Source organism: Sinocyclocheilus anshuiensis, unplaced genomic scaffold (genome assembly GCF_001515605.1).
Source record: "Sinocyclocheilus anshuiensis isolate Anshui unplaced genomic scaffold, SAMN03320099.WGS_v1.1 scaffold1062, whole genome shotgun sequence".
Lineage (NCBI taxonomy): Eukaryota > Metazoa > Chordata > Actinopteri > Cypriniformes > Cyprinidae > Sinocyclocheilus > Sinocyclocheilus anshuiensis.
Genome location: NW_015540895.1, coordinates 98,936 through 109,050, shown reverse-complemented (window position 1 = coordinate 109,050; position 10,115 = coordinate 98,936). Strand labels below are relative to the sequence as shown.

Sequence of the window (10,115 nt, the reverse complement as noted above, 5' to 3'; positions counted from 1 at the left end):
ATACATTTTGTTTTTCGGAAGGCGGACCTTCATCAAAGCCGGAACTAATCGAGCCGTTTGTGGCAGGCTGGGGGGAAAGGTATTTTAATAATGTAAATTATGTGAAAAATAATGTGTTTTTCGAACCACCAAGCATAAGAGCATGTTCTAGTACACCCCCAAAACAAATTCAAGACATTGTAAAAGAGCATAATGGGACCCCTTTAAATTGATTTCTAGGACACTTTTTAACTTTATAAAGGGCAAAATTTTCCTAACCTTACTAAATGTACGTGTCATCATTTACTTCAAATTCTTAAATTTTATCAATACATTCAGTTAGAATAATTAGACTCTGTATGGTTGTTACCATTCAAATGAAATCAGTATCAATAACCCCATCTTTCCACTGCAGAGGAAACACTGAAGCTGCATCGAAAATGTCATTTAGATGTATTTACTCAGACTGTTTAATGAAGATAAGAGGTTCCATAAATGCATTTACACAGTAAAATTGCAAATGCATAAATGTTATAAGATTAATGTTTGACTTTTTTTAACATATAAATCTGAAATGTTGGAAAAATGCAATGATATTTTTAAATATGAAACCAAACCACCAGTAGGTGGCAGCAAGTCACTGTCTTAATGAGCGAGTCATTGATTCAACCAATTAATTCAAACGGCTAATACATTCATTAAATAAAGCAAGTGACTGTCTTACGATTGGCTCACTGAGTCATTGACTCACCCGATTCGTTCAAAAATGCTAAATCATTGAGTAATGAAACACCGCTGTGTGTTGCTCGGAGATGCGCGACTGTTCTGTTGTAGCTTTGCTTAGAACTATTTTCGTTAGCCAAAACAGTCAATAATGTGTCTAAAATGTAAGTCAGTTAATATTAACTACTTGTTTATGGAACTACAGTTGTATACAATCAGTGTCACATTTGCAATCATGCTGGTGCTTGGTCGCGTGATGTTGCTTACCTATATCATATGTTATATAGAATATTTATCTTTTTTTCTACCGCAGTATGTTTGTTACTGTTTGTTTCTTTGTGTGTGCTGGTGCGCCTATTAGTATGGATTTCTCCGCGAGTCAGACGAGCCTCAACTGACGCAACCTTGATACTGTCAATACATTATCCGTCATCAGTCACCGTTTACTCTGAAAGTAATAAAATCAGAATCATTCTCACCAAAGTTTCGGTGCTGCCCTAGTTATTGTTTGTTATTGATGTTTTAATCAGGTTACTTGTCCGGTCGGGCAAGTAAAATTCTCTTTCACGTGCCCCTTTACAAAATCCACTTGTCCCGGACAGGCGTTAATGGCCCTGTCCCAAATGGCACACTTCATGTGCACTTTCGGTCTTGAGGACTTACAATGGCCGCTGCGTGTGCATGGCCATTAAGTCCACGAGACCGTAGGGTGTCCCATTCGTCATTTTAGCGTTCAGAAGGGTGCTCGTGAGCGCCCCCTTTGCGGCCGCTATGCACACTCGATGCGCACTTCGGCTGAGCCCGCAAGCCTGCGAACTACACAGCCGACTTCTACCCGGCAGTCAAAGCGGCATTACGTCACGAAAGTGCGGACTCTGAGGAAGACCGTGAGGGTTTAGGGTGCCATTTGGGAGAGGGCCAATGTTGAGCCCTGAATCCCAAGAATCGATTAGTCTAGCCTGTTTTCAGTTAATGGATGGAACTTTGAAGGGCACTTCCCATCCAGTATATTGCAATAAGCATTGTGCTTTGGTATTTTTATTATGAAACAAAGTCTCAGATTTCAAATTCTGTCCATTGTATTGCAGTATTCAAACAATAAATGCCGTTTTAAAAATTGTATTTTTTTTATTTTAAACTTTTATTTTGGATGCGATTAATTGCGATTAATCGTTTGACAGCACTACTTTTAACCTTTATTTTTTTTTCTATTCATGTACAATAACAAGTGCTAATTTTTCTTGCTGTCATATTTTGTTAAGAATGTATGCTTGTTATGTAGACTTTGCAGAAATTGCATTTAATCAAATTACGTAAAAGCTTCCCGCATTACACTGGATGCTGATAATCTCAAAATGACAAGTATGATATATTGGTATAACACTTCTTGTAAATGTGTTATATTGCGTCACCTGCTTTTCTGACAGCTCGAGAGCCTTGGCGTCAGAGCACCTCCTGGGGTGACATGGTGGAGGAGGAGCCGGCCCGCCCGCCGGGTCATGGCATTCACATGCACGAGAAGCTGTCCTCTCCTTCACGCAAACGGTAACAAAGTCACAAAGTTCTGTGTGTTACAGAATAATGTTACAGAACTTTGTTTCTGTCCTAACGTTTATATCTTTTTTGCTTAGAAAAGATTGTCTTTAACATGGTATTATTACCGGTTGAAGTGTCATTTCTGAACAGAATTGCCAAGTTTAAAAAAATAATTTGAACACTTGTCCCATCTTCTGTTGTTAGGGAAAAAAGGTAGTCCTATCCCCAAACTCACCATTACGGCAATGTTGTTACATTCACTTAAACAAAAAGACGGCAAAATTTGCCATTAGTGGTGCAAAAATTAAACATTTCATTTTTTGAATGCTGTGTAAATGAAAATAGACATTGTACAGAATCCAGTTTCTGCCACAGAATAAGAAACTAAAAAGTTTGCAACTTCTCAAAACTCTTGACTTTACTTCTCTTGTTTGTGAGTTTGTCGCAATCCTGAATTGTTCTTTATCAAAATTGAGATGTAAACTGTAATTCTAAGAAAAAAATTTAAATTACAAAAAAAAACAACAATTCTGAGATGTTAACTCAAAACTCAGAATTGCGAGAAATAAAGTAACTTCGATTCTAAGAAGAAGAAGAAGTGAAAATATTTTCAGTAATTGTGGCATGTTAACTCAAAACTCCAAGAATTCCAAGAAATAACTGTGATATGAAAGAATTGTGTGATATGAAATCACTTTTTTGTTCAAAAGAGGAAATTGGCTTCCATGTAATTGTGAATCATGAGTTTACATCTCGCAGTTTCGACTTTCTCTTAATTATGCGACGTAAACTCATCAATTAAAAAAAAAAAAAAAATGTCCGAACAGTGCCATAAATTCACTATTGTGAGGAAAGAAATTGGACTTGAGATGTCAACTTAAAACTTGGATTGCTAGAAATAAAGTCAGAATTGTTAAATATAAAGTCACTTTTTATTTGTATTTTTATTTATGTATTTATATATTTATTTATTTTTGCGGTGGAAGTACGCTTCCATACAATTGTGATCCTACACTTCATAGTAATTTACTGGTGCACAATCACAAATGTAAAAACATTATTCTTAGGGCTGTCAGTTTAATTGATTAATTTAGTTTATTATACTAAAACATTATATTAAAAAAAATTTCCATTATGCCCATTTTCATAGAAATCATTAAGTTTGATTTTGACATGCCATGAATTTTTTAATGACTATTGAAATGCTTTTGTATAAATGTAAATGATCTTCATTGATTAGTGAATTTGAATGTTAATACTTGTGATTTCATTGATCTGCATATCATGTAAATCAATTAAGTGGGTTTTGCTGTTTGTTGTCAGAACCATTGCAGAGTCGAAGAAGAAACATGAAGAGAAGCAACTCAAAGCCCAGCAGCTCCGAGACAAACTGAGAGAGGAGAAGACCCACAAGCTGCAGAAACTGTTGGAAAGGGTACGTTTTTCCCTTTAGCACCTGTAGACACAGCTCATTTCGCCTCGGCCACAGGGGAAAATCCTATTCCCATACATGTTGAAAGAATCACTTAACAGCCATTTTAGTCGTTCAGGGTGATTCACTCTTGGTGAGACTCATACATCTGATGCTGGTAACTCTGTAGAAAATGTTTGTTTTTATTCTGCTCCATTCTTGTCGAAGGAGTGAGATCTAAGTCAATATTGAGTATTTATATATCCACACTTGAAGTGGACCACTAACATGTGTTATTCACACCCCTGACAAGTCTGACTTCTGCAGACTGTTTTGTCGGGATTTGATCTTTGTACGTGTCCCTTTCTTTCTCAGGAGAAGGAGGTGAGGAAGTGGAAAGAGGAGCTGTTGGATCAGAGGAGGAGGATGATGGAGGAGAAGCTGCTTCATGCTGAATTCAAGCGAGAGCTTCAACTCCAGGCCATCGTGAAGAAAGCACAGGAAGAGGAGGCGAAGGTCAGAAGTTAAAGCTGATTAACTGTGTTACTGTACTGATATCAGTATTTCTATTGCGCAAACTTGGATATTTTCTTCAAAAAATGTTCAAATGTAGTTCATTGATTTGTTTAGGTGAATGAGATTGCATTCATCAACACTCTAGAAGCCCAGAACAAGAGACACGATGTTCTGGCTAAACTAAATGAATACGAACAACGGCTTAACGAGCTGCAGGAGGAACGCCAGCGAAGACAGGAAGAAAAGCAAGCTAGGGATGAAGCCGTTCAGGTATAGCTTGGTTCTTTTTATTTGTTTGTTTAATGCGTTAAATGTGTGACTATATAATTGAATCAATTTTCAGGAGCGTAAGCGGGCCTTGGAGGCGGAGCGGCAGGTGCGGGTGGAGGAGCTTCTGATGAAGAGACGGGAACAAGAAGCCAGAATTGAGCAACAGCGACAGGAGAAGGAGAGGGCGAGGGAAGACGCAGCGCGGGAGAGAGCCAGGTCAGCATCACGTCCTGCCAAACAGACCAGAATCCTGATTCAGCTAAACACAAGGACAGAAAGGACCAGTGCAAAGAGCTCGAGGGGATTTAGGCTTTGAGAAACAGCCTGATTTAGGGAATGTTTTGTGTAACCCTTAACCAAAATGTATACTACTGTTCAAAAGTTTGGAGTCAGTACGATTTTTTTTATGTTACAAAAGATCTCAAATGCTGTTCTTTTAAACTTTATACTCATGAAAGAATCCCCAAAACAATCTTGAAAAATAAATTGTCACTGTTTCAGTAAAAAAAAAAAAATAAATTAAGCAGCACAACTATATTCCACATTGATTATAATCAGAAATGTTTCTTGAGCAGGAAATCAGCATATTAGAATAATTTCTGAAAGATCATGTGACACCGAAGACTGTAATGACAGGAAAAAATACATTTTAAAATATATTAGCATAGAAAACTCTTATTGTAATAATATTTCACAATATTCCTGTATTTTTGATCAAATAAATGCTGCCTTGGTGAGCATAAGAGACATTAAGAAATATTACTGACCCCAAAGTTTTGAATGGTAGTCTATGTTGTTTCTTGCATTAGAAACACTTTATAAACTTTAACAGGAAAGTTGAACCAAATAAGACGTAAATAACCTTAAAACTTTGAATTCTCGGGCTGTTTGATGATAATCCAAGAAGTCACATAAACTTAGATTGAATACTGTGAGATCTGTATGGGTTAGATGTGTTGTCTTTTTGCACGTCCTATCTGAATGTTTCTTCTTTTTTTTTCTTTTTTCTTTGTTGTGCACATCGTAGAGACCGTGAGGAGCGTTTGGCTGCTCTCAGTGCGGCTCAACAGGAAGCCATGGAGGAACTACAGAAGAAAATCCAGATGAAGGTAAACTATCATAAGTAATCTTCTGACATCTTATCCCCTTTTTTAAAAAATCCTGTACCTTGGACAAAACTGCTGTTATGCAGTATTAATTATTTTTTCTCAACAATTTTTCACTGATGGAAAAGAGTCGATAACTAAATAAACAACAGTTTTATTGACAAAAGCTATGATAAACATCTATTGGCCTTTTCATCAATGCATACAAATTGTATTGCGTGTTGTGTTGCTTGTTCAAGCCTTCACAAAACATTCATATAATTAGATTATTATATGTTTTCTCCAGGAGTCTAAAACTAGACTAAAAGTAAAACAAGACTAAATTTTCTACATTTTCAGCATGACGAGAGCAGCCGTCGACACATGGAGCAGATCGAGCAGAGGAAAGAAAAGGCCGCTGAGCTGAGCAGCGGAAGACACGCCAACACGGACTACGCCCCCAAACTCACTCCTTATGAACGGAAGAAGCAATGCTCGCTCTGTAACGTTGTGGTTGGTACTACATTATGGGATTCCCTCTTATCTCTTTGATTTGGTTTTAAAACATTCAGGGCCGTTGACATGGGGAAAACTAGGAATTCTGTCCCAGTCCAAGATCAGGAACATTTGAGCCACTCTAAACATGAATGCAGAGATTCCTGCAAGGATGGACAGTCCGTCTTTGTTGCATTGCCAGGCAGAGTACATAAAATCACAGACCACAAGGTGATTCAGAGGATTTTCATAGAGAATGCAATGTAAATGAGAATTTAACTGCATTAATTAAACATGAACTCTGGGCGGAGATTAATAGCTGGGCGTGATTATGCTTTTCAAGCGACAGGCAACAAATCTTTGAGTGGCCGCATTTATCTCTGACGTGCCCTGCTTTTACTGCAACTGGGGCCAGACACCTTGGAGCTTCAAACTGACATCAGATTAAGCGCTGGGGAGAATTAAATCTTGTTACAAATGTCAGATGACCTTGGCCAGGCTCTGACACCAGAGATCATCTTTAGGTCAGCGGGAAGCACTCTAGTTAATGACATTATACACAGACTGTCCTGTGTGGGCTCGACTCCAGGACTCAAAGGAGACAAACAACACAAGCATCCAGATACTGTTGTCTTCACCTGATCTAGGAAAAAACTTTACTACTTTTCTGTTTAATTCTAGTACAGATTTTTCACTTAGGTCACTTTCATGCAAAGCACCTTTCAGGTTCAGTCCTCTTGGAGTAAACGCGAGGTTTAAGGGTTAGTTTAACCAAAAATGAAAATAGTCATAACTCGACGTTTACTCCGCTTTGTTGTTTCAAACTTGTATTATTTACATACTTCTATGGAACATACAAAAAATTGAAAAATTCAAGTTGTGTAGATTTTCACATTTCCTTTATCTCCTTTTTTGGCACTTTGGGTTCCATTGACTTTCATAGTATAGACAAAACTAGCTGAAACATTCTTCAGAATATATCATTTTTTTTTCCCAGAGGAGAAAGTCATATAGGTTTTTAAATGATATGAAAGTAAGTAAATGATTAATTGGTAAATGATTATTTCATCAGTCTTGGATCAAGGGCACAGAAGTGTAGTGCATCACCTTTTCTAGGGTTTGAACCAACAACCCTTTATTATAAGAAAAATTCACCCATAAATGAAAATTGTCATTTATTTATATATTTGTATTATTTTCATTTTCCCTTAAGCTTTTCCAAACTGGTGTGACTGACTTTCTTCCATGGAATACAAAAAAAAAACATTTAAGTACTGAGTAATGTTAATTAACTACATGCTCTTATTATATGGTTAGGGTTAGGATTGGGGTTTGGCTTAGAGTTACTTTCTTGTAATTGTGCATAATTGTTGTTACTACAATAATGAGTACATGTAACATGTGGAACAAGGACACCTTAAAATAAAGTATTACCAAAAATTGTTACTCATCAGATCATATAGATTAATTTCACCTTTCCTTTTTGGTGCTTGAGAGTTTTGGATCCCACTGACTTTCATAAAATGGACAATATGGACTTAACTCTCTATTTAGTTCTTTTGATCCAGGGCATGATTGTGGATAGTTCATGCATCGCCTTTTCTGAGATTTCGAACCCACAACCTTTCGGTTATTGGAAAACGTACTCACCCTCATGTAATTTCAATCCTGAATAACGTTGTCTTATACGCAACACAAAAAAAGATTAAAATCCTTCTAGGCAGATTATATAGATTGATTTCACACTACCTTTGTCATTTTTGGAGTTAAAAGATCTAGTTTTGTAACCATTTTGGTCATGGGCACAATTGTCTATAGTTCATACAATACCTTTTTTTTTTAGGTTTGAACTCAACCTTTCTGGATATCGGAAAAGTTAAAATTTGTCAATTTACTCAGCATCATGTCATTCTATTATGGTTTTTGAACTGTATGAAGGTGAGTAAATGATTTTTGGAAGCACTATTTCTCTAACTGTCTTAAAGGGTTAGTTCACCCAAAAATTTAAATTAGGCTGTGTTTTACTCATCCCAGAGCCATCTTAGGTGTATATGACTTTCTTCTTTCAGACAAATCCAGTCGGAGTTAGATTAAAAATTGTCCTGGCTATTCCAAGCTCTATCATTGCAGTCAGCGGGTGTTGCAGTGCTTCAGTCCAAAAGAAGTGAAATAAAAAGCACCCATCCATAAAAAAAGTGTCTCACACGGCTCCGGGGGGTGAACAAAGGCCTTCTGTAGCGAATCGATGTGGTTTTGTAAGAAAAATATCCATATTCAAAACGTAATAATCTATTTAATCTAGCTTACGCTCACTGTTGTAAACGTAAGCAGTTCCGGGCGGATGACGTATGAGGTTGGCTTTGCGCCGCTCAGAGTGACGAACGCAGAAGCGCAGCGGAGAGATCAAAACAAAACAACGGTCACTAATTAGAAGTACAAAACGAGGATTTGTAAAGCAGAATGTCAGAGGATTTTGATATAAGCCAAGAGGAGACTGGTTTTCCTTTGCTAGAGTAAGGAAACTTTGCTTCCTTTGCTCCTGTTAACAAACGTTGGTTTTCACGAGACTCACCGGCGCATGTGCACCGCTGAACTCATACGTCATCCGCCCGGAGCTTCCGTGTACAACTGTTGGCGCAAGCTAGATTAAAGTGATTATTACGTTTTGAATATGGATATTTTTCTTACAAAATGCATCGATTCGCTACAGGAGGCCTTTGTTCACCCCCCGGAGCAGTGTGAGACCCTTTTTTTTTTTTTTTAATGGATGGGAGCTTTTTATTTAGCTTCTTTTGGACGGATGCATGAGTGGCATTAAACAGCTTGAAAGATCAAAGACAATTTTTAATCTAACTCTGACTGGATTCGTCTGAAAGAAGAAAGTCATATACACCTAGGATGGCTCTGGGGTGAGTAAAACACAGCCTAATTTTCATTTTTGGGTGAACTAACCCTTTAAGTCAGTGCACAATAGTGATCAGCTTGAACCCCACAACCTTGTCGTTTATTTGAAAATTTAACCCAAGAATTGAACTCAAATTTACTTAATTTACTCTATACGTAGCACAAAAAAAGATTAAAAGTGCACAATAGTGATCATATGTGTGACTTTCATGTGTAGAACATAAAAGATGTTTTGATGGTGGTGAGAGTACTAGATCAGCCCTTATGGGGTTTGAACCATCAATCTTTTGCTTACCAGCCCTGATCTTTTAAGTTATACCAGCCTAGTTTCTCATGATGAACAGAACCATTACATGAATAATAGAGACATTCCATAGTGAAAGAGTCTTATATGCTTTCACATGACCTCTTGAGTTTTAGGACAGGTGAGCTGCCCTACAAACTCAAGAGGTGATATTTGAGCTGGTGAAAAACAGTGCTTGAGGCGCTAATACATTCAAAACGGAGCTGTCAAAGCTCTTTGGTCATTTTACTTATCAGTTATTCACCAGTGTTTTCTGATTTTCTGGCTCTTATGAGAGGTGTCTGTCAGCTCTGCAGATGTCTGTCAGGATCAAGGGCTCATATTTAGTTTTAAAGGGTTGGAACATATGTCTTGATACCTGAGAACTGTCAGGCCGTGAATGATGCCGAAACGCATTGTGCGGTAGATTGGTATTTTTCAGGCCCATGGCTTTATAGTTGGCGAATCGCCTCACGTGATCTCCGACCTTTGTGTTTGTGTTGCAGATCACCTCTGAGGTCCACCTGTTCAGTCACATTAAGGGGAAGAGGCACCAGCAGGCAGTACGGGACAGCAGCAGCATTCAAGGGCGGGAGCTGTCCGATGATGAGGTGGTGAGTCTCCCCCACTAAAAAACACTGAAGAAACAAGGGTCTTCCCCAGAAGTCCATAGTGAAAATGGAGAGAGTTTTGTTAGAAATGCAAATTAAATGTATAAATTTGCATGTACTTTTAAATATGAAAGTGACTTAATGTCCTAATGTACTTAATGAAAATACAGAAAAGTTAAATATATTTATATATAAAAGGCCAAATTGAGTTGGATATTTAATAATTAAAAAAATCGAAACAATTTAAAGTAATATACAAATTATTTGATATTTAATACTTTGTAATATTTAACAACTTTTTA

At 37.4% G+C, this 10,115-nt stretch overlaps 1 protein-coding gene across 4 annotated transcripts in view; it reads left to right on the top strand.

Moving 5' to 3' along the window:
• The window catches only part of LOC107688925 (S phase cyclin A-associated protein in the endoplasmic reticulum-like), a 123,779-nt gene that overhangs the window by 37,083 nt on the left and 76,581 nt on the right, over window positions 1-10,115 (top strand). For all 4 annotated transcript variants that reach the window (XR_001634281.1, XM_016486758.1, XM_016486757.1 and 1 more), the window contains 8 exons: window positions 2,130-2,247; window positions 3,562-3,673; window positions 4,025-4,165; window positions 4,280-4,435; window positions 4,509-4,651; window positions 5,463-5,544; window positions 5,881-6,033; window positions 9,709-9,816. Coding sequence is in view for 3 of the 4 variants with exons in the window: in XM_016486758.1 (XP_016342244.1) it covers window positions 2,130-2,247; window positions 3,562-3,673; window positions 4,025-4,165; window positions 4,280-4,435; window positions 4,509-4,651; window positions 5,463-5,544; window positions 5,881-6,033; window positions 9,709-9,816 (1,013 nt within the window). In the remaining variant the exon portion in view is untranslated. The remainder of the gene's footprint in view (window positions 1-2,129; window positions 2,248-3,561; window positions 3,674-4,024; window positions 4,166-4,279; window positions 4,436-4,508; window positions 4,652-5,462; window positions 5,545-5,880; window positions 6,034-9,708; window positions 9,817-10,115) is intronic.